General features: G+C 34.5%; 1 protein-coding gene across 13 annotated transcripts in view; it reads right to left on the bottom strand.

The window, feature by feature from the left end:
• LOC103548720 (cylicin-2) overlaps positions 1-25879 on the bottom strand; it is a 56289-nt gene that overhangs the window by 15573 nt on the left and 14837 nt on the right. For 8 of the 13 annotated variants that reach the window (XM_070596990.1, XM_070596991.1, XM_070596987.1 and 5 more), the window contains exons 2-4: positions 19512-19552; positions 18167-18288; positions 14810-16539 (exon numbers count right to left, since the gene is read on the bottom strand). In XM_070596990.1, the coding sequence (XP_070453091.1) occupies positions 15442-16539; positions 18167-18288; positions 19512-19552 (1261 nt within the window). In that variant the 3' untranslated portion in view covers positions 14810-15441. The remainder of the gene's footprint in view (positions 1-14809; positions 16540-18166; positions 18289-19511; positions 19553-25879) is intronic. The other 5 variants (XM_070596996.1, XM_070596994.1, XM_070596997.1 and 2 more) reach the window with 1 other exon arrangement.

Below are 25879 nucleotides of genomic sequence, written 5' to 3'. Positions count from 1 at the left end.
ATTAATAGAAATAGGGTAAATTGCCAATACAATAAAACTTTTAATGCTTTTATTCATGGCAGCATGACTATTGAAGATTTTTAATTGTCTGAAATAGGTACCGTGGACATAATTGTTTGACAATCAGGAAAGGAGTAGAAACTATTTTAAGAAATTGGCTAAATATTTGGATATTACAATCTTTATTGAATCTACGTGAAAAAAGAAAATCTTTAATGGAGAAATTCTTGAAGTTTATCAGATTTTGTCAAGATTTTTTTCAGATACAAAGAATGTAATATTTTACTAGTGATGATGCCTAAGTCAAAACATTTAATAGCTTATAGAAGCTTATTTTACACTTTTTATTTTGTCGTAATTTCAATCTTCAGAAAAGCTGCAATAACAAACTTTAGCTTTTCTTCTTTTAATAGCAAATAATCATTATTTATCAAACCTAATAAGATAAAGCATTTTATCTTAAAATTAGAAACTTTTATTGAAAGTAAAAAGACAATGTATCACTCACCCAAACTTGTTGTAAGAAAATCTTACTTCTCGAATTAATTTATTGTAATTTAAATTTTATTTAAATCTTCATTTACATTTATACATTTTGTTTGCATTCTACTTGAAAAAATATGGACGCTATCTCTAGGTATATTTATGAGAATTTATATATTCAGAACCAAAAGTCAGTTCTATATGAAGCAAAAAATAAGGCAATTTTATCAGTTATTCAACTCAAATTAATGATGAAATAAAATATATTGATTGTTACCAAGGAAATGTTGTATTTTGCATATCAAATATATTTTTCTTGAGTGGAATTCAAATATGTGTATTTCTATGGTTTGGATCATAACATTACTTATTTCCTTATCGTCAATAAAGCCTGAAAATACTGATTCCATTAATCTGTATTTAAATAGAGCTACCAAGCAAAACTTAAATTAGAGATGTTTTGGTGAGAAGGCCATACATTCAATAATCAAACTTTTTTCTTACTAGGCGTAAGCAGAAACAGTGGAATGGGAGTTTGAAGACCAGAATTCTCATCCAAATATTGTTACTGAGAGACTATGGAAACTTAATGTCACTAAATCTTTATTGACCTCAGTCTTCTCATTAGTGGGTATTAGAGAAAAATCTCTGGGATTTCATCTGTCAAAATATTTATATAGTTTAGAAAATCCAAGAGTCTAGAGAAATTTGATCTAAAAGGAGTATCATAAGGAATGGGCAAAAGTTGAGAAGCTAAGCACTTTTCCAAAAAACGTACAAAATAAGAAATTCTTTGGTGGAGGAGGAATACTTCCAAGGTTAGCTGTATAATCCATTAATCTTTTCCTCCTCTTTTTTCCTTTGTGGTGAGAACACTTAATATGCCATCTACTCTGCTAAGAAATTTTAAGGTACACAATACAGTATTGTCAACTATATACATGATGATGTACAGCAGATCTCTAGAACTTATCCATCTTGTTTGATGAAAGTTAAATACCTGAAACTTAATGCCTGCTGAACAGCAACTCCACGTTTCCCTCTCCCTCCATCTGCTAGCAACCACTATTCTACTCTCTGTTTTATGGGTTTGACTATTTTGGATGCCTGGTATAAGTGGAATCATGCAGTATTTGTCCTTCTGTGACAGACTAATTTCACTTAGCCTAATGTCCTCCAGGTCCAACTATGTCTTCGGATGTGACAGGATTTCCTTCTTTTCGAAGGTGGAGTAGTATTCCATTGCATGTGTATATCACATTTTCTCCATCCATTCATTCATTTATGGACATTAGGTTGTTTCTACATTTTGGCTATTGTGAATAATTCTACAATGAACATGGGAGTGCAGATATCTCTTTGAGATCCTGCTTTTAATTCTTTTGGCTATACGCCTAGGAGTGGGATGGCTGGATCATATGATAGTTCTATTTTCAATTTTTTGAGGAACTTCAATAGTGTTTTACATAGTAGTGACACCGGTTTACATTCAAAGCAACAGTGTACAAAGGTTCCAATGCCTCCACATCTTCATCAACATTATCTTTTGTTTTTCTGATAATAGCCATCTTAAAAGGTGTGAGGTGATATCTCATTAAGGTTTTGATTTGCATTTCCCTGATGATTAGGGATGTTGAGCATGTTTTCATATGCCTGTCAGCCATTGTACATCTTCTTTGGAGAAGTGTCTTTTCAAGTTCTTGATTCATTTCTTAAATGAGTTATTTGATTTTTAGCTCTTGAGTTGTAGGAGTTCCTTATACTTGTAGTATTAACTCCTTATCAGATATATCGTTTGTAAATATTTTATTCCATTTCTTAGGTTGCCTTCTTACTCTGTTGATTGTTTCCTATGCTGTGTAGAAGATTTTACATTTGACGGGGTCCCCTTGTCTACTTTTTACTTTTGTCGACTATTTCTTAATATTACATTTAAGAAATCATTTCCAAGACCAATGTTATGAAGCTTTCTCCTATGTTTTCTCTTAGGAGCTTCACTCTTTCAGTTCTTATGTTTAGGTCTGTAAGCCATTTTGAGCTATTTTTTGTATATGGTGTAAGATATGGGTTTAGTTTTGTTCTTTTGCATGTGGATATCTAGTTATTTTAACACCATTTATTGGATAAACTATCATTCCCTCAACGTGTATTCTTGGCACCTTTGTCAAAGCATAGTGGACTATATATGCGTAGGTTTAGTGATAAATTTGTGGAAATTCAACAACATACTCTTGAATAACCAGTAGGTCAATGAATAAATCAAAAGGCAAATTACTATCTCAAGACAAATGAAAACAAAAACACAACATACAAAAACATATGGGATGTACCAAAAGCAGTACTAACAGGAAAGTTTGTAGCAGTAAATTCCTACATTAAAAATAATGAAATATCTTAAATAAACAACCTAACTTTAAACTTCAAGAAACTGGAAAAAGAGCAAACCAAGCCCAAAGTTAGCAGAAGGAAGAAATAACAAAAATTAGAGCAGAAACAAATGAAATTGAGAATAAAAATACAATGAAGAAAAATCAATTCAGAGTTGTTTTTTGAAATGATAAATCAACTTGAAAAAACTTTTTCTAGACTAAGAAAAGGTAGAAGGCAAATAAGATCAGAAACAGAAGAGGAGACATTACAAGGGATGCTTCAAAAATAAAAAGGATCATAAGGGACTATTATTAACAGTTATAGGCATACCTGGAAATGTTGCTGGTTCAGTTCCAGACCACCACAATAAAGTGATTATTGCAATAAAACATATCAAATAATTTTTTTTGATTTCTGGTGAATTTAAAAGTTATATTTGTGCTGTATTTTAGTCTGTTAATTCTGCAATAACATTATATCTAAGAAAACAATGTATGTACCTTAATTAAAAAATACTTTATTGCTAAAAAATATGCCAACCATCATCTGAGCCTTTAGCAAGTCACAATCTTCTCGTTGGTAGAGGGTCTTGCCCCACTGATGATGAGGGTGGTGGTTGCAGAAGGTTGGGGTGTCTTTGGCAATTTCTTAAAATAATAAAACAATGAAGTTTACTCTATAAATTAATTCTTCTTTCATGAATGATTTCTATGTAGCATGTGATGCTGTTTGAGAGCATTTTACCCACAGTAGAACTAGTTTCAAAAGTGGGATCAATCCTCTCAAACCCTGCCATTGCTTTATCAACTAAGTTTATGTAATAGTGTAAATTCTTTGCTGTCATTTCAACATTCTTCACCAGGAGTAGATTCCATCTCAAGAAACCACTTTCTTTGTTCATCTATAAGAAGCAACACATCATTTGTTAAAGTTTTACCATGAGATTGCAGCAATTCAGTCACAACTTCAGGCTTCACCTCTAATTCTATTTCTCTTGTTATTTCCACCATATCTGCAGCTACTACCTCCACTGAAGTCTTGAGCCCCTCAAAGTCATCCATGAGGATTGGAATCAACTTATTCCAAAACTGCTAATGTTGATATTTTGACCTCTTCCCATAAATCACAAATGTTCTGAATGGCAACAACTGAATGGTGCATCCTTTCCAGAGGTTTTCAACTTACTTTGCCCAGATCCATCAGAAGAATCACTATCTATGGCAGCTATAGCCTTACAAAATGTATTTCTTAAATAATAAGACTGAAAAGTAGAAATTACTCCTTGATTCATGGGTTGAAGAATGATGTTGTGTTATCGGTCATGAAAACAACATTAATCTCATTGTCCATCTCCATCAGAGATGGTCATCTTGGATGACCAGGTGCATTGTCAGTGAGCAGTAACATTTGGAAAGGAACCTATTTTCTGAGCAGTAGGTCTCAAGTAGCCTTAAAATATTCAATAAACCATGTTGTAAACAGATGTGCTGTCATCCAGGCTGTGTTGTTCTACTTATAGAGCACAGGAAGAGTATGATATAGCATAATTCTTAAGGCCCCTAGGATTTTTGGAATGGTAAATGAGCATTGGCTTCAACTTAAAAGTCAATAGCTGCATTAGCCCATAACAAGAGAGTCAGTCTGTCCTTTGAAGCTTTGGAGCCAGGCATTGATTTCTCCTCTCTAGCTATGAAAGTCCTAGATAACATCTTTTTCCAATATATGGCTTTTTCATCTACATAGAAAATCTGTTGTTTAGTGTAGTCACCATCATTAATTACCTTAGCTAGATCTTCTGAATGACTTGCTACAGCTTCTACGTCAGCACTTGGTGCTCCACCTTGCCCTTTTATGTTATGGAGCTGGCTTCTTTCTTTAAACCTCACTGAGCAACCACTACTACCTTCAAACTTTTCTTCTGCAGCTTCCTTTCCTCTCTCAGCTTTCACAGAATTGAAGAGAGTTAGGACTTCGCTCTGGATTAAGCTTTGTCTTAAACGAATGTTGAGGCTGGTTTGATCTTCTCTCCAGACTCATAAAACTTTCTCCACATTAGCAATAAGATTGTTTCTCTTTTTTCTCATTCGTGTGTTCACTGGAGTAGTACTTTTAATTTCCTTCAAGAAATTTTCCTTTGCATTCACAACTTGGCTAACTGTTTGAAACAAGAAGCTTGGCTTTTGGCCTATCTTGGCTTTTGACATACTTTCCTCACTAAGCTTAATTATTTCTAACTTTTGATTTAAATTGAGAGATAGGCAACTCTTGCTTTCACTTGAACACTTACAGGCCATTGTAGGGTTATTACTTGGCATAATTTCAATATTGTTAGGTCTCAGGGAATAAGTAGGCCTGAGGAGAGGGAGTGAGATGGGGGAATGGCTGGTTGGTGGAAGAGTTAGGACACGGACAGCATTTATTGATTAAGTTCACCATATATGCATGTGGTGCATGATGCTCTGAAACAATTACAATAGTAACATCAAAGATCACAGATCACCATAACAAATATAATAATAATGGAAAAGTTTGAAATATTATATGAATCCCGAAAATGTGACAGAGAGACTGAAATTTAGCAAATGCTATTGGTAAATGGTGCCAGTAGACTTGCTGGATGCAGTTTGCACCTTCAATGTGTAAAAAATGCAATATCTGCAAAGTGCGTTAAAGCAAAGCACAATAAAATGGGATATGTCTGTATAAACATATTGGATGACCTAAAAGAATGGATGAAGTCCAAGAAATGCATGACCTACGAAGACTGAATCATGAAGAAACAGAAAATCTGAATAGACCAGTGATAGGTAAGGAGATTGAACCAATAATAAAAAACTTCCCAACAAAGAAAATCCCAGAACCAGATGGCTTCTCTGGTGAATTCTATCTAGCATTTAAAGAAGAATTAACACTAATTTGTCTCAAACTCTTCCAATGGAAGAGCATGGAACACTTGCAAACTCATTTTATGACCCCAACATTACTCTGATACCAAAGCCAGATAAAGATACAAGAAAGTAAAACTATAGGCCAATATCTCTGATCAACATAGATGTAAAATTCCTCAACAAAATACTATCACCCGAAATTAAACAGCACATTAAATAGATTATACACTATGATCAAGTGGGATTTATCTCTGGGTTGCAAGGATGTCTCAACATACACAAAATAATGTGATACACAACATTAACAGAATGAATCACACAAAAATAACATGATCATTTCAATAGATGTAGAAAAAGAATTTGACAAAATTCAACATCCTTTCATGATTAAAAACTCTTAACAAACTAGATTTAGAAGGAATTTAACTCAACATGATAAAGGCTATATATGAAAAACCCACAGCTAACATCATACTCAGGCTTGAAAATCTAAAGCTTTTTCTCTAAGATCTGGAACAGGGAAAAGATGCCCACTCTTGCATGTCTATTCAACATTGTGCTAGATGTCCCAGTTAGAGAAATTAGGCAAGAAAGAAATAAAAGGCATCCCAATCATAAAGGAATAAGTAAAATTATCTCTGTTTGCAGATGACATGATCTTATATGTAGAAAATCTGAAAGACTCCACAAGAACCTGTTAAACTTAGAAATAAATTGTAAGATACAAAATCACTGTACAAAAATCAGTTGTGTTTCTATAATAACATCAGACTATCTGAAAAGGAAATTAAGAAAACAATCCCATTTAAATAGCATGAAAAAGAATAATATACTTAGGAGTAAACTTAACCCAGTAGGTGAAAGATATGTACACTGAAAACTATAAAACATTAATGAAAGAAAATAGACACACAAAAAATGGAAAGCATCTTGCATTCATGTATTGGAAGACTTCATATTGTTAAAATGACTATACTACCCCATGCAATCCACAGATTCAATGCAATCACTATCAAAATTCCAATGACAGGTTTTTTTTTTCAAAAATAGAAACAGTGCTATTATTCATATATAATCATAAAAGACCCCCAGATAGCCAAAACCATTTTGAAAAAGAAGAACAAAGCCTCAGGAATCAGTGTCTAGATTTCAAAATATATTACAATGCTACAGTGGTTAAAACAGTATGATACTTGCATAAAAACAAATATAGCAACATGTGGAACAGAATAGAAATTCCAGAAATAAATCCACACATACATGGTCAACTGAGCTTCATCAAGGGTATCAAGAATATACAATGGAGAAAAGATCACCCCTTCAACAAATTTAGAAGAACTGAATATTCACACACAAAAGAATGAAAGTAGACCCACATCTTACTTACATCATACACAAAAATTAACTTAAAATGGGTTAAAGGCTTAAATGTAAGACCTAAAACTGTAAACCTCCTAGAAGAAAATATAGAGGAAAATTTTTATGACGTTGGTGTAGGCAATGATTTCTTGGGTATGACACCAAAAGCACAGCAATGAAAACAAAAAAAGACAAGCGATAAGTATCTGCACAGCAAAGGAAACAATCAACAGCATGAAAGGTAACCTATGAAATGGGAGAAAATTTTTATAATCCTTTCATTTTTTGAAAGCAACATTTCTTGAGGAGCTATGTGTGTCCTGTAATGTCAATATCGCTGAGAACGCAGAAGGATAAAGTGCAACCCTTTGAAAGAATTAGCCCATGAATACTAGGAATTGAAAGGACATGATGAAGGGCATGGGGAAGTCTTGTTAATCTCCATACGTCTACTTCATGCTATAGTGTAGACTGTAAAACAGGTAATGAGTAGACTTTTCAGTGGGGGTAGCATGCTAAAAGTCTAGGACAAAGCTTGAACTATTCCCATTTATAAAATAGAGAATTGGCATTTTTCAGCCCTATGAAAACTGAAGTGGAAAATATTTTTCTGACTGCAAAAGAAATAGTTACTGATGATTCTTATTTCTGTATTGGAATTATTGATGGTAGTGGTTTTGTTGGAATTAAATAAAATTGATAATATCCAAAGGTTTGTATAATTTCAGAAAATCAATGTATATTTTCTATTGGGCGTAATGTAATATTTGTTCTCTCCTACATAAAACAGAGTTCTTACAAAGTATTCAAGTCAGTCAATTATTTCATTTTTCAGGACACTCACTTTTAACATTTTTTCCTTTTTTGCTCTATCATATTGACAATATTACGCAAGTGTGGACAGACACACACATATACACACATGTACAGAAGAGAAAAAACTCAAACCAAAAACACCTTGCAAATACCCATACAATTGCAGATGATGATTCATATATTGTGGAGTATTTATAGAATTTTACAGTATCAAAGATGACTAAATAATGATCTATTGGACCACTTTAATTTTCCACATAAGGGGTCCAGAGATCTTACATATTCCTTTCAGGACATATATATTTCTAAAGACAAGATTTGTTTTTGTTTTATGATATTTCTTCTGTGATTTTAGTCACATATGAAAATATTTAACCACCCCTGCACGTCTTTGGCGTGACTTAATCACATAGTCACTGACCAACAAGCCTACAAAAGTAGCAATTCTTTAACACCTGTGTTTCACTTTTATAGCTCTAAGTTTTACACAAGGGAAAACTAATCAATAAAAGAGGAAAAGTATCTTCCACATAAAAATTATGTGATGAAAAGTCTAAATTGAGAATTGAAATATATAGCAGGATTATTGAGTAGGAGGTTGTCCTGCACACGGGTCTCTGCCTTTGACTTTATCTTCCATCCTGTTTTATGTCTCCTTTTGGCCTCGGTACTAAGAAGATCAGGCAAGGAAAGATCAGAGAAACAACCTACACATAAACAGTCAATCATCTCTGCTGCTCATTGGTATGTGACAAGAAAAAGTTAGCAATAAACTAAAAGTTAGGAAATTAGACACTTGTTAGAGACATTGTATTAAATCTTATTAATTGGAATTTTTTATTGTTTTATTATAAAATTTGTATTTTCATGACCAAAAGCCTGTATTTCATTTGAGTTGCAACTTTAAACTTTTTCCTTTAATCATTTCCATTATCTTTCTAACAATCAGAACTTAAAATCGGAACTTGGGTCATAAAATACCCAAGTTTATTAGCTTTGGAAAAATGCTAAAATCCTCTGCCATAGGTCAGGGTCTAAACTGATGAGTAAAGTCCTTTTTAGGTGATCCTAGTAGGCCTTATATAAGAATTGAGTACCTTATGGCAGAAATCAGAGCTACTGTAAAGACTCAAAAACAATACCTGTACTTTTTCCCCTGGATTTTAGAGAGGATAAAATCCTTAATTGCTCTTAGGTAGTGAGAAATACACAGATTCACACACACAGCACACACACACACACACACACATACCTATACCTATATATTTTTTACTTATTCATGCCAATCTATAACTAGGAAAGGTACGAAGTTAGGTAACATAACTTCCAAGTTGAGCTAACCATTTGAGACGGAATATGGTTACACTGAGAGGAACCTTGTAAAATGAGATTGGGCCCTATCCTTGTGAGTTAAATAGCAATTGAAGAATTAGAATCTTATGGGCAGTACTCTGTGAACTGTATCTTCTTTCAAATGCGGAAAGAATAATTCTTGTTTCTGGGCAGAAAAGGAAACAGTTTGAGAGAGTCTTAAGGCAGTGAAGTTCAAGAGGATGCCCATTTTTATATTTTTCACCCTTCCTACTCTGTAGACCCACCAGCTTCAATTTCATATCATCTAGTTCAATACTGCATTCTAGAGATGAAGAGATTTCAATTTATAGAAAGAAAAATACTTACCTTACTTTATGGTCAGTGGAAAATTTTTCCCTCTCTACTTTTCACTCTCCTCAAAAAAACGCAAATCGAATCTCTTCAATAAAGAACTTTTTGCAATTCAATAATATCACAAACAATCCAAATAAATTGGCAAGCAATTGGAAAGTTACTTTTAAAAAAGATATTTGAATTGTCAACTGGGGATGGGAGTGGAGTAAAAGGAGAAATTGATCTCTTCTCTGTATATTTCTGTACTTTTTAAATGCTATCACAAGCATGAATGCTATAAAAGTACCAATTACAAAATTATGAAAATGTGAAAAAGCCACAATAACTTTTCTAAAGAAAACAAAACAACAATAACATGTTAAAATCCATGTTTTCACCTTATTAAAGAACATAAATAAGTCCTTGTTCCTTGATTAGGAATCTTGCAATGTTGGGAGCCATCATTCTATGCAACAAATAAATAGATGAATAGATAGATATAAAATTTAAAAATAAACACAGTTGGTCAGAATGAAAACAAAGTTCTGCAAGCCTGTATAGACACCACCTTAGAATCACAACATAGTTTATGTTTCCCATATGGCATCACACTAAAATAAGAGAACACTGTAGCCTGCTTTGTAAATGGCCACAAACTATCAAAACTGCCTTTTTTGGAACTTTTCCCTTTCCAAAAGGACACTGATAATTATTTTAGTTTGACTTTGCTAAGACTGGTATATTTTGGTTTGGGATTTTGGAGAGGCCCACCCGAAGTCAGTTATTATTTCTACTAGGTACTCCACATTGTATTTATTCATTTACATGACATATCATTAATGAATGTATACTACATGTTTGAGATCGTTCTGTGCACTGAAGATGTAACAGTAAATAAGTCATATAATTTTCCTTCCCTAGCAGAGCTTTTATTTTTGTGAGGGAGAAAGGCAATATGCAATAAATGATTTATATTAGATAGATAGATAGGAATGTGATAGATAAATTAGATTAGAAAATAGATGGATGGATAGATATAGCCAGACATGGTTGTACCTACTACCTAGAAGAATGAAGTATGTTAAAGGACAGAAGCAGCTGGGTAATAGGGAAGTGAACAATGAGAGGATGGGCAGAGAAATATGTCTGGAACAAAACAGATCACAGATTTAAATGAAAAATTATAAAACTCCTAGAAGAGAACATAGGAGAAAATCTAGATGATGTTGGGTTTGCTGATGACTTTTTAGACAATCCATTAAAGAAAGAATCGATAAGCTAGACTTTACTAAAATAATAAAAAAAAGTCTGGGGGCCAGCCCCATGGCCGAGTGGTTAAGTTCATGCACTCTACTTAGGCAGCCTGGGGTTTCACTGATTCGGATCCTGGCTGTGGACATGGCACCACTCATCAGGACATGCTGAGGTGGCTTCTCACATAGCACAGCCAGAGGCTGTAAAATATACAACTACGTACTGGGGGGCTTTGGGGAGAGAAAGAAGAAGAAAAAAAGAATATTGGCAATAGATGTTAGCTCAGGTGCCAATCTTTAAAAAGACAAAACTCTGATCTTTGAAAGACACTATCTAGAGAATAAACAGAACAGCCCTGGACTGAGAGAAAATATTTGTAAAAGACATATCTGATAAAGGGCTATTATCCAAAATATACAAAGAACTCTTAAAATTTAACAATAAGTAAAGAAAACCTGTTTTAAAAATGAACCAAAGATTTTAACAGCCACCTCACCAAAGAAAATATACTGATGGCAAATAAGCATAAAAGATGCTCCACATTTTATGTTGTCAGGGAAATGCAAACCAAACCAACAATGAGATACCACTACACACCTGGTAGATTGGCCCAAATTTGAAACACTCACAACATCAAATGCTGTGGAGGGTGTAGAAACCAGGAACTTTAAATCATTGCTGATGGGAATGCAAAATAGCATAGCCACTATAAGAGAAAGTTTGGAGGTTTCTTTTGTATGTATTTATGTTTTTATATGTTTGTGTGTGTGTGGTATATATTATACATATGTGTATGTATATGTATCTTTTATTTTTTGACATGCAATAAGCTATTCATATTCAATGTATATGACTTGATGACTTGATGAGTATGGAGTTAAGTATACACATGTAAAACCATTACCACAATCTATGCCATAAACATATCCATAACCTCCAAAAGTTTCATCCCACTCTCTTTTTATATTATCATTTTTTTGTGTGATAAGAGCACTTAACATAAGATCTACCCTCTTAGCGAATTTGTAAGTATACAATACAATATGGTTACAAAACTAAATATATCCTTATCATACAATCCAGTAATTGCACTGCAGCATATTTACCCAAAGGAGCTGAAAACTTATCTCCATGCAAAAATCTGCACATTGATGTTTATAGCAGCTTTATTCATAATTGCCAAAATTTAGAATCAACAGAGATGTCTTTCAGTAGGTGAATGGATAAATAAACTGTGGTATATATAGACAATGGGATATTATTCAGCACTAAAAATAAATGAGCTATCAAGCCATGAAAAGACATGGAGGAAGCTTAAGCGCATATTACTGAATGAAAGGAGCCCTTCTGAAAAGAATACATACTCTTGTGATTCCAACTGTATGACATTCTTGAAAAGGAAAAAATTTGGAGACAGTAAAAATGAACTGATTTCCAGAGGTAACAGGAAGGGTGGGATGAATCAGCAGAGCACAGAGGATTTTTAGGGCAGTGAAATTACTCTGTATGATATCATAATGGTGGATATATGTCATTATGCATTTTTAAAAACCCGTAGAATGTACACCCACCAAGAGTGAACCCTGATGTAAACTATGGGCTTTAGCTGATAATGATTGTCAATGTAGATTCATCTCTTGTAACAAATGCACTACTCTGGTGAGGGATGTTGATAGTAGGGGAAGCTACGCATGTGCAGGTGCAGGGAGTATATGGGAAATCTCTGTACTTACTGATCCATTTTTTTTGTGAACCTAAAACTGCTCTAAAAAAATAAAATTTATTAAAAATGTCTGGAAAGTTAAAATTTAAGCTGAGACTGGATAATTTGAAGGAGGCAGCAAGGTGAAGTTCTAGGAGAATTTTGTTATAGGCAGAGGGAATAAGTGGGAAGCCTTGAAACCGTAATGATCTGTGTAATTAAATATAGGAAGAAATTCAATGTGACAAGAGCATGGTAGACAATTTTGGTACCAGATGAGGGCAGAGAAGTAGTCAGCAGCCAGATCATTAAAGGCCTTATAAACCAGAGCAAATGAAAAGTTTACGCTAAATGTGACATCAATGCACTAGAAGGTTTAGAGTAATGAGGAGCATGATGATTTCTGTGTTGAGAATGGGATGTGAGGGGGGATGAGAGGGGAAGTGGGGGTCTTCACTTGCATTTAGGAGGTTTTTGGGGTTTACAAGTGCGACATCATGGTTGATTGGGGTGTCAAGAATTCTCTTTGGGGCATGTTAATTTTGAGATGTCGAAGAGAGTCAATGCTTTAGTTTGATATTTGGATATCTGAATTTGGAGCTGACTGGAGAAGCAGTACTGGGTTTAAAATGTAAGATTCAACAGGATAAGAATGGTATATAAAGCCGTGGGAATGGATGGAATAACTCAGAGAAATAGAAAGAAAAGAGAAGAGAGGCTTGGATAAAAGACACTGCTCTTGACTTTGGCTGCATGAAGTTTCTTGGTGACTGATGCTTTTCAGCAGAACTGTAAAGGCTCAAGCTCAGTTGTCCTTTTACTATACATTAAATTTAAATCTAAAACTTGGCTTTTGAATACAATGTTAGAAAATAATCTTAAGGACTTTTTTTAGAAGAAAAGGGAGATTTAAAATGATTCCTTAAATTCTCAGAGATGCTGACATTTCCAGAAAAGTTTGAACATCAGACCATAGAATTTTACTAAAAGCAGAAGGAGAATGAGGAATTTCCTGGAAGGGAGAGAGGAGAACAGCGGGGCAGGATTTGACTCTGTCATCACAGCTGATCCAAATCAGCAAGGTAGGGCTGCCCGGAAGACCATGAGTTACAATAGCCATTGAGTCTTGAGTAGTTGATGTAGGGCGACAGAGACCAACGTTTAAAGAACAGGTAAAAGAATTATACCTCACTGTTTCTAGAAAGCTAGCTCTCGAGAGCATGTGAAATAGGAGTCCCTTCCTTTAATATCTAGAAGCTTCATCTTGCATCCAGAGTTTATACTGGGAAGGATAAAGGGGAGAGAAAATCACTTAGCAAGTTCTGCAACAATGTTGAGTTTATCTGAGAGGGAATATTTTAAATCAGAAAAGATTTAATTGCTGTTAATTGGGAAGTCCAAGGGTTTTGCATTTTGCTTTATATAGTTTTTTATTTTTCTTCACATCAATAGGACTTATGGGTCACAAAGGAGTTTAATATAGTTATAAATATATAAAGTTGTTTCCATATCTGAATAACATCATGCAGATATTTTCACTCTTAGTCTTAAATTCTCATTAATTTGGTTTTGTATGCATATTTAGCAATTTATCAGGAATCTCTTTAATATGCCTCATTTAAGTTTACTCACATTGGTAATTTGGACAATTTTGATTTTCATCCTTCCCGTTTTTTTTGTTTTTTGGTGAGGAAGATGCTCCCTGAGCTAACGCCAGTTGGGAATCTTCCTCTTTCTTTTTTTTTCCCTTGAGGAAGATTAGCCATAAGCTAAGATCTGTGCCAAACTTTCCTTTATTTTGTAGGTGGGATGCCTCCACAGCATGGCTGATGAGTAGAATAGGTCCACACCTGGGATCCGCATGTGCAAACCCATGCTGCTGAAGTGGAGTGCATGGAACTTTAATGACTAGGCCACAGAGCCAGCCCCCTCCTCCTTCCTTAAATGGAGAGAAGTTGTCCACTATTTTCTGTTTAAAAAAAATACTCTCAATAAGTGATTGTTAAAGTTGTCATATATCATAAGCCAGTCTCTTCTCCCTCACAATAAATAACTGTACTTCCCCTAGCCTTTTCACTGACACTTTTTAAATCTTCATTCATGTGGTGTTCCCACTAAATACTTCAAATATTTCTTATAATGAGAAAACTCATACTTGATAAATTCTAGTAAAATTCTAATCAGCAGATTACAGAGATTTTATAAGAATGTTACATATCAATTCAGACCTTACATTGATTCAGTTATTGTTTGTTGCTATTTGGCTTGAAATAAAACAAAACTAACTTACCAATTGTGTTTATCTGAGCTTGAAAGTGAAACAATCAACATCCATCCACCTGGTTGTGGCTGTTTAAACTTCATAGACAGTGGTATACGTTCACAAGGAAGTAAGGATATTTTTTTTTTTGAAGAATGTTACCTTTAATTTGCATTTGTATTTATTTGAAAGTAGACTTTCTGAAATTTGTTTAACTTCTCTTCATGACTCCTCTGGTTCTTGATTTAAATCTGTAGATGCAGCTTCAGAGTGTTTGAATCTATGGATTCAACCCACACGTCCTTGGAATTTTTTGAAGACTGTTGTTTTGGGGATTTTGTATCCACAGATCCAGCATCATTAATTTCTGTATTCTTATTTAAATATTCTTCTTTAATCTTTCTAGGGATCTTTCACTGAATCCTTTATATCTCCAAATTTAGCACAAATATCATCCAAGTCCTTCCACAAATTGTCTCTTAATTTTTCTTAATACGTGTCTTACATTTTTAGTGAAGCTTCTGAGTCTTTCTTTGTAGTCTTCTTTGCTCCATTTTAAAATTATTTGATTAATTCTTTGAACTGCCCTTTACACTCATAGATTCAGTTTCAGAATATTAAAACTGTTTTATCAAATATGCTTTTGTATTATTATGCAAGGCCTACTTGCCCTTCTTTGCCTCCTTCTTTGCCTCCTTCTTTGCATCCTTCTTTGCATCTTTCTTTGCATCCTTCTTTGCATCCTTCTTTGCATCAGGAGATTCTGTGGCAGTATCTTTTGAGACATCTTCCTTTGATTTGCTATCTGCCTTAGCGGCCTTCTTGTCGTCTTTCTTATCCTTTTTATCCCCCTTCTCCTTTGCATTTTTCTTGTCCTTTGCTTCATCACCCTTCTCACTGGCTTTCTTTTTGTCTTTTTTCTCATCCTTATCCTTCTTTGCATCTGTTTTATCACCTTCAGATTCTGGAGATGACCCCTTTCCCTTCTTTGACCCTTTATCTTTTTTGGAATCTTTCTTTTCATCCTTTTTTTCAGCTTCAGATTCTGTAGGTGACCCCTTACCCTTCTTTGCATCTTTATCTTTTTTGGCATCTTTCTTTGCATCCTTTTTCTCATCCTCAGATTCTGTAGCTGACTCTTTGCCCTTCTTTGTACCTTTATCTTTTTTGGAATCTTTCTTTGCATCTTTTTTCTCATCCTCAGATTCTGTAGCTGACTCTTTGCCCTTCTTTGCACCTTTATCTTTTTTGGCATCTTTCTTTGCATCTTTTTTCTCATCCTCAGATTCTGTAGATGACTCTTTGCCCTTCTTTGTACCTTTATCTTTTTTGGCATCTTTCTTTTCATCTTTTTTCTCATCCTCAGATTCTGTAGCTGACTCTTTGCCCTTCTTTGAACTTTTACCTTTTTTGGCATCTGGTTTTTCAATGTCTTTTTCACCTTTAGTTCCTATTTCTATACCCTTGTCTTTCTTTGAATCTTTCTTTTTTACCTCCTGTAAAGCTGTAGATTCTGCTTCTGAATCTGATTTGTCCTTCTTTTCTGCCTTGTCTTCTCTATCTTTCTTATCTATTGCTGTAGATAAGGGCGTCCCTACACCAGCTGCTTCAGCATCTTTCTTTGGCAGACCAGCTGATTTAGATGAAGGCTGAGTCCTGACAGCTAAATAAGCAGATGGTTGTTCGGAAATTGTCATTAAAGAACGGTGCATCCATAATGGTCGTCTATGAACTCCTCTTAATTTGCCTGCATCATATTCCTGGAATATTGGTTAAAATAATGATGAACAACTTGGGTGTGATTTACACAGCCTTTCTTAGCAGCTATCAAATACATTTTAACTTCAACCATGAAAAGATCTTAGATATTGATAAAGAGTGGATAAATTGTAGATTTCATAGTTTATTTTGCTTTTTCAATTTTATTGTTTTTGGACTAATGGATAGCTATGCCTAATTTGCCGCATAATTTCAATTTAGAGGATATTCATATTTCCTTGAGATTTTATACTAAAATTAGTAGAGACCTCCACTAACTAATGACATATCAGAACCTCTCTTCAGAATCAGGAGAGGTTTTTCTTTTGGACTCTGTGTTCTTGAGAATTCTTGGGATGTCTTGCCCACCTTCCATTCCTATGTTAATGCAGAAACTAATTATTCTCTAATATCTAATAGTTTAATGTTCACGTATATCCTGGTCTCTATTGCCACATTCAACGTTCCTGGAATTTAGAATGCTACCTGTGGTTAAAAGTAAAACCCTAAGGACTGGCCTGGTGGTGTAGTGGTTAAGTTCATGTGCTTAGCTTCAGTGGCCCAGGGATCACTGGTTTGGATCCCAGGCACAGACCCAGACATTGCTCATCAAGCCATGCTATGACAGCATCCCACATACAAAATAGAGGAAGATTGGCACAGATGTCAGTTCAGGGCCAATCTCCCTCACATATACACAAAGTAAAATAAAAGCCTGAAACTCCTCCTGTTTGACAAGACACAAATTGAGTATTATCAGATAGGAAATTGTAATAATGAAAGCTGTAACATTCAGTGCACATTAGTTTGTGCAGAATGGTACATTTTGTTTGGAATGTCTAACCAAATATTTGCAAAAACTTAATTGCAAAAATAGCAAATTTTGGAAAGAATGTTAGCAAAACATGGAAAAATATTTTGAGTAAAGAAAAGAAAGGAAAAGAACATGAGAAGACAGAAAAAACCTGGATCACTGGTGATCGGATACATTTTCCATAAAGTGAACAAGAGTTGAGGACACATTTATCTTGTGAAAACTTTTTCTGAACATTTTCATATCCCACAATGGCTCCAGAAACATTGGAAGATATTTATATTCCAAAATTCAGAATCCTAGATTCTATGTTACAGGAAATGTTACTGAAACTGTATCAGGCTATAATGTAACTCCCTAATTCTCATTAGGGCGTTTCTCCACCTGGGGAAAATTTTGTGAATGTTCATACTAACTGTAGCATTAGGATCTCCAGATTTTCCTGCTCTGTGGATATATATTTTTTATAATGTGAGGTTTATGAACAAATAGTTAATATGAAATAGGAGGGTAATTTTTATACCATGAAATGCAAATAAAATAGATTTACTTTTTTCAAGTAGTAGAATTTGAATTGCTTTTAACTGTGCTATCCAATTTGGTATTTAAGTCACATCTGTTTTGAAATGAAATGTAAAATTTAGTTCCTAAGTTACACTAGCCTGATTTCCAGTGTTTAAGAGCAACATTGGAGAGCTACGATATAAAATATTTGCATCATCATAGAAATATCATTGGTCAGCATTGATCTGTAACCTACATATGATTTCACAAGTTTATTACTAGTAAAATTATATGATCTTTTCAATACTCACAGGAATTTTATTTTCTCGTATTTGGGAAGGCATTGATCTCCTTTTTTTTCCTGGCCGTGGTGGTTTGGGAAATGCCAGAGTAAAGTATTGCTGATTCCATGATTTTCTGTTTAATTCACTGACTGAGATAAGAAAATATTAAACATAATTTTTAGAGTAAATAAGATTTCATCAGAATTATAATTGTCAAGCTAATACATTTCATGTAATGAACAAATGATTCAAATCATGACTTCATTTATTTGGTAATATTTGAAAATATCTGCTATTGATAGGAGAAAATAAAAATTGATTTTTGACCAGCTTTACAGATAACTGTATAAAATAGTCACTGTGAAACTAATATTCTGTAATATAAATGGAAAAAAACAATTTTTCTGCTTCCTTTTCATCTTTCTATCTCTTCCAGTCTAGATTTTTGCTTTGTACTCCTTGGGTTAGATTACAATTCTATTGAGAACAGAAAATATAATTACTACTTCTGTAACCCCCAAAGTGCTTAGGGAAGTACCTGTTATAAAACATTTAGTAAACGTATGATTGAATCTAAATGTTGATGCTTAAGATCCTCTTAGTTGGTAATCATTTTCCAAGCTACAAGAGTAAATGTTATACCCCTAAGAACTGCATTGTCATAGGTGGCATATTAATGAAGAAAATTGACAGATAAAGGGTACCTACAGAATTGTGACTGGGATGATAAATTTACCTGGAAACTATAATAGAAATGGTTATAGTCATTTAGGTTACCAATGAGACCAGTGAGAGAGATGTCTTCACTGTGTTTAAGTATGTGCAATAATACTGTGTGTAAGAGAAAATAGACTTGTCCTGTGACTCTCCCAAAGACAGAATCAGGATCAATGAGAAAATATACAGAATGAGAGGCATATTTAGGTTCAATATGTGAGGGATAATCACTTGATATATGAAGTCCTTCAAAATCTGATTGACTGGCCTTGTCAAGTAATGAATTTTTTGGCCAGTTATAAGCCTGATAAAATCTATCAGGAATGTAGTAGAAGACATTCCTGACATGGGTGAGAAGTTGTTTAGCCAATTTCTACATTGTCTTTCAACAGAATGATCTGATTATATGATTTCTAATCTGCAAATATGTCCACCTTTTTGTTGCTGAGTATTTGCTTAATCTTCTTTGGATTTAAAAACAAAATATCTTTAGAAGGTGTTCATTGAGCCCATGTGAAAGGTGCCTTGGAAAATAAAAAGTTGATTTTTATTTTACTCCATGACAGGTATTGCTTTATCACTTTGAATGGAGGATAATGATAACTTATCCCTAAAATTAATCATATATTTAAAAATAAAATTGAATTCTTCTTACCTGGAATGTAATTACCAGAGGTCCCAAAGCTTGCTTTCTGGCTATTAAAATAAGAGGGAAAATTTTTAATTAATTTATACAAAATCACTCAATCTCATTATTATGTATAACTGCTTGCCACCAGCAGCAGTGAAATATTTTTCATTCTCAGATCTCTATTATTATGTAATATTAATTTATTCCAGAAAAATAGAGATGAGCCAATGTGTGTTTTTAGCACAAACTTCAACAAAACTAAAAACAAGGTGGATAAAACCAGTTAAAAAAAAGCCTCACCAACTTATCATATCTGAAATGTAGACTTTATTTTTCATCATAAAAATGTGAATGAATTCTTTTTCCCCATCTCACACTCCAAATTCTCTTTAAATTGAATTTTAGATAAGACATTCCTTTAAAAACAGTATGGTTAGGTAAAATCAGATCTTCAAAATAATTAAACAAATCCAAATCATTCAATGGCATATGAGTGTGTCTAGGAATGTATGTGTCAGTGTGCACCACCACTATTGATATAGGGTTTGAGTTTTTTCGTTCTCCAGGAAAATCTGAGAAATAAAAATATGTTGCAATGTATTTTCAATTTATAAGTTTCCATTAGTTTTAGTAATATATGAACATGTTTATTTCCATAAATTGGAATTTTATAATCTAACTTTTATTTATTTGTATTGGAGACAATTATTAAGATCTGCTAGAAAAATATTCTACATCATCCTGTTATATTACAGAAATAAAGCCATTGTTGATCATGAGTGAGTTTTGGGCTTAAACACATATAAACATGCTCTCATACAGTTTTACTTATTTTGACAATACATAAATATTAAGAAATAAAGTATATTAACAAAAAAGTATCTTGAGTGGCATCAGCATCACAGCAGAGTGAACTCTCCTGGGAATATCTCCTTTCCATGATACAACAAAAAAGACATTCATACTCCAACAGAGTATACTCGCAAAACACAAAAGATGTCTGAGACCCACACAGACATATGTTGGAGAACAGAGAGGCTGGCGCCCCCATAGCAGGAGGTGGAATGGGATAAGAGAAACGTTGCTGTCTCCCCAAAAGACTGTAACCTGGGACTGCACGTGGCCTCTGAGAGGGAAGGGATACTTGTTCACGGGAACATCAAAGTTCCCTGAGGTCCCTCGTAGCCTAAGGGAAAGCCCCCTACCAAGTTGGAAGCTATGGTGGAGGTGATATCATCAAGCCAACACCCCAGGACAGCAGATAGGAAGAGCAGAGCCAGTAAGCCACAAAAGCACTCAGAAGAAAGTGCCCCGCCCCACCTGCCCAGCTCTGGCTCCAGTGCCTGGGATCGTGGAGAACACAGAGAGCTCAGAATATGCAGCTCTTGGACCCGACAAGGAAGCCCCTGTCAGGTTTTCAGAGGATTTCTCTGCAGAAACCTTACAGCCTAGGAGACTGGAATGGCATACTCAAATCTTTGAAGGACAAAAATTTTCAGTCAAGAATACTCTATCCAGTGAAAATATTCTTCAGATGAGGTGGAGAAATAAAAACTTTCTCAGATAAAGAAAAGCTAAGGGAATTCATTGCCACGAGACACCCTCTACAAGGAATCCTCAAGAAGGCCCTAATACCTGAAAAAAAAAGGGGGGGATATAGGGGTTGCAAACCACAGAGTAAGGAGATAAATAGGTAGACAAAATCAGAAAATTCTAGCTTCACATCAGAACAGGTTAGGAAATACTCAAGTATAACATTAAAGATGGAAAGAGAAGGAAAACACCCAAAAGAAAGATAATCTTGAAATTTTAACCACAAACTCACAATACAAGATTAAATAAGATGTGACAGAAACAACTAGGAGGGGAGGAGGAAGGGACTGAATTGGTTTAATCTAAGGAAATAAGAGGCCATCAGAAAATGGACTATCTTATCTATGAGATTATCCATAAAAACCTCATGGTAACCACTAAACAAAAAAGCATAACAGAGACACAAATAAGTAAGGAGGAAACAAAGAAACACAACATAAAAACCTACATAACTCAATTGGTAGGCTTAAACACACAGGATGAAAAACAAAGGAAATGCAGGAGAACTAGAAAACAAGTGATAAAATGGCAACATTAAGCCCTCATATATCAATAATCACCTTAAATATAAATGGATTTAACTCTCCAATCAAAAGTCACAAACTGGCAGGATGGATTAAAGAACAAGACCCAACAATATGCTGCCTCCAGGAAACATACCTCAGCCACAAAGACAAACACAGACTCAGAGTGAAGGGATAGAAGACAATACTCTAAGCTAATAGTGAATGTAATAAAACAGGAGTCACCATACTTATAACAGGCAAAGTAGACTTCAAGGCAAAACTGGTAAAGGGAGAGAAAGAGAAGCAGTCTATAATGCTAAAAGAGACACTCTATCAAGAAGACATAACACTTATAAATATATATGCACCCAACACAGGAGCACCAAAGTATGTAAAGCAACTATTAACAAAACTAAAGGGAGATATCAACAACAATACAAAAATAGTTGGGGACCTCAACAGTCCACTAAAACCAATGGATAGATCACGAGACAGAAAGTCAACAAGGAAATTGTAGAATTAAATAAAAAACTAGACCAGATGGACTTAGTAGATAAATATAGAGAACACTCCATCCAAAAAAATAGCAGGTTATACATTCTTCTCAAGTGCACATGGAACATTCTCAAGGATAGACCATATGTTGGGGAACAAAGCAAGCCTCAACAAATTCAAGAGGATTGAAATAATATCAAGCATGTTTTCTGACCATAATGCTATGAAACTAGAAATTTACTACAAGAAAAAAGCTTGGAGGGAGGCAAAAATGTGGACATTAAACAACATGCTGCTGAACAACCAGTGTATCATTGAAGAAATTAAAGGAGAAATCAAATATTATCTGAATACAAATGAAGATGAAAACACACCATACCAACTCATTTGGGAGGCAGCAAAAGCTGTCCTAAGAGGGAAATTAATCACAATACAGGCTGACCTCAATAAACAAGAAAAATCTCAGATAAGTAGTCTCAAACTACACCTAACAGAGTTAGAAAAAGAATAAACAAAGCCCAAAGTCAGTAGAAGGAGAGAAATAACAAAAATTAGAGGTGAAATAAATGAAACTGAAACAAAAAAGACAGTAGAAAGGATCAATAAAACAAAGAGCTGATTCGTTGAAAAATTAAACAAAACTGACAAACTCTTAGCCAGGCTCACTAAGGAAAAAAAGAGAGAAGACTCAAATAAATAACATTAGACATGAAAGAGGAGAAATCACAATGGATACCACAGAAATACAAAAGATTGTAAGATAATACTATGAAAAACTATATGCCAAAAAATTGGACAACCTAGAAGAAATGGATAAATTCTTTAGACTCTTAAAACCTCCCAAAACTAAATCAGGAAGAAATACAGAATCTGAATAGACCAATCACAAGTAGAGAAATTGAAACAGTAATAAAAATGTTCTCCCAAAATAAAAGTCCAGGCCCAGACAGCTTCTCTGGAGAATTCTACCAAACATTCAAGGAAGATTTAATACCTATCCTTCTCAAACTATTCCAGAAAATCAAGGAAGATGGAGTACTTCCTAACACATTCTATGAAGCCAACATCATCCTGATCCCAAAACCAGACAAGGACAACAAAAAGGAGGAAAACTAAAGGCCAATATCACTGATGAACATAGATGCAAAAATCCTCAAAAATTTTACCAAACCAAATACAGCAATACATGAAAAAGATCATACACCATGATCAAGTGGGATTTATACCAGGGACACAGGGATGGTTCAACATCTGCAAGTCAATCACGTGATACACCACATTAACAGAATAAGAAATCAAAACCACATCATCCTCTCAATAGACACAGAGAAAGCATTCGATAAGATCCAACATCCATTTATGATAAAAACTCTCAATCAAATGGGTATAGAAGGAACATACCTCAACATAATAAGGCCATATATGACAAACCCACAGCCAACATCATACTCGATGGGCAAAAGCTGAAAGCCATCCTTCTGAGAACAGGAACAAGACAAGTGTGTCCACTCTCACTACTCTTATTCAACATAGTACTGGAGGTTTTGGCCAGAGCAATCATGCAGGAGAAAGAAATAAAAGGAATTCAAATAGGCAATGAAGAAGTGAAACTCTCACTGTTTGCAGACGACATGATCTTATATATAGAAAACCACGAAGAATCCATTGGAAAATGATTATAAATAATCAATAACTACAGCAAAGTTGCAGGGTTATAAAATAAACTTACATAAATCAGTAGCATTTCTATACTCTAATAACATACTAACAAAAAGAGAATTGAAGAACACAATCCCATTCACAATTGCAACAAAAAGAATAAAATATCTTGGGATAAATTTAACCCAGGAAGTGAAAGACCTAGACAATGAAAACTACAAGACTTTCCTGAAAGAAGTTGATGATGACATAAAGAGGTGGAAAGACGTTCCAGGCACATCGATTAGAAGAATATAGTTAAAATTACCATACTGCCTAAAGCAACCTACAGACTCAACACAATCCCCATCCAAATCCCAATGACATTCTTCACAGAAGTACAACAAAGAATCCTGAAATTCATATGGGCAACAAAAGACCCCAAATTGCTAAAGCAATCCTGAGAAAAAAGAACAAATCTGAAGGCATCACTACAAAGCCATAGTAATCAAAACAGCATGGTACAGGTACAAAAATAGGCACACAAATCAATGGAACAGAACTGAAAGCCCAGAAATAAAACTGCACATCTACAAAAGCTAATCTTTGGTAAAGCTGCCAAGAACATACAGTGCAGAAAAGATAAGCTCTTCAATAACCAGTGTTGGGAAATCTGGACAATCACATGTAAAAGAATGAAAGCAGACCATATTCTCAAGCCAAACATAAAAATAAACCCAAAACGGATCAAAGGCTTGAAGATAAGTCCTGAAACCATAAAACTCCTGGAAGCTAATATAGGTAGTGCACTCTGCAACATTGAACTTAAAAGGATCTTTTCGAATATCATGTCTTCTCAGACAAGGGAAACAGAAGAAAAAGTAAACCAGTGGGACTTCATCATACTAAAGAGATTATGCAAGGCAAAAGAAACCAGGATGAAAATCAAAAGACAACCCACCAAATGGGAAAAAATATTTAGAAATCATATATCCCACAAGAGGTTAATCTCCATAATATATAAGGAACTCACACAACTGAACAACACAAAAGCAAAGAGCCCAATCAGAAAATGGGTAGAGGATATGAACAGACATTTTTCCAAAGAAGATATACAGATGGCCAATAAACACATGAAAAGAGGTTCAACATCACTAATCATAAGGGAAATGCAAATCAAACCTACACTAAGATAGTACCTGACACCTGTTAAAATGGCTATAATCAACTAAGACTAAAAATAACAAATGTTGGAGAGGGTGTGGAGAGAAGGGTACACTCATACACTGCTGGTGGGAATGCAAACTAGTGCAGCCACTATAGAAAACAGTATGGAGATTCCTCAAAAAACTGACAATAGAGATACCATATGTCCCAGCTATCTCACTACTGCATATCTACCCAAACAACTTGAAATCAGCCATCTAAAGTGACAGATGTACCACTACGTTCACTGCAGCACTATTCACAATAGCCAAAACATGGCAACAACCCAAGTGCCCATCAAACAATGATTGGATGAAGATCATGTGGTATATATTTACAATGGAATACTGCTCAGCCATAAAAAAGACAAAATCATCCCCTTTGCAACAACATAGATAGACTTGGAGGGTATTATGCTAAGCAAAATAAGCCACTTGAGAAAGACTAACACCATACGATTTCACTCATATGTGGAATATAAACAAACACATGGACAAAGAAAATGGTTCAGTGGTTACCAGGGGAAGGGGAGTGGAAGATGGGCATAATGGATGAAGGGGAGCACTTTTATGGTGAGGGACAAGCAATAATGTACAACTGAAATTCCACAATCATGTAAACTATTATGAACTCAGTAAAAAAAATGTATCATAAATTGGTGTAGCCACTATGGAAATCAATATGGAGATTCCTAATAAAGTTAGAATACCACACGATCCAGCTATTCCACTTCTGGGTATTTATCCATAGAAAACGGAAACACTAACTTGGAAAGATCCTTCCACCCCTATATTCATTGCTGCATTGTTCACAATAGCCAAGACTTGAAAGCAATCTAAGTGCCCACTGACACAGGATGGATAAAGAAGATGTGGTATATAAGTACAATGGCAAATGGCAAACTACTCAGCCAAAAGATGAAATCTTGCCATTTGTGACAACATGGATGGACCA

This window comes from Equus przewalskii, chromosome 26, assembly GCF_037783145.1.
Source record: "Equus przewalskii isolate Varuska chromosome 26, EquPr2, whole genome shotgun sequence".
Lineage (NCBI taxonomy): Eukaryota > Metazoa > Chordata > Mammalia > Perissodactyla > Equidae > Equus > Equus przewalskii.
The sequence above is the reverse complement of the archived record's forward strand: the minus strand, read 5'-3'. Positions and strand labels throughout refer to the sequence as shown.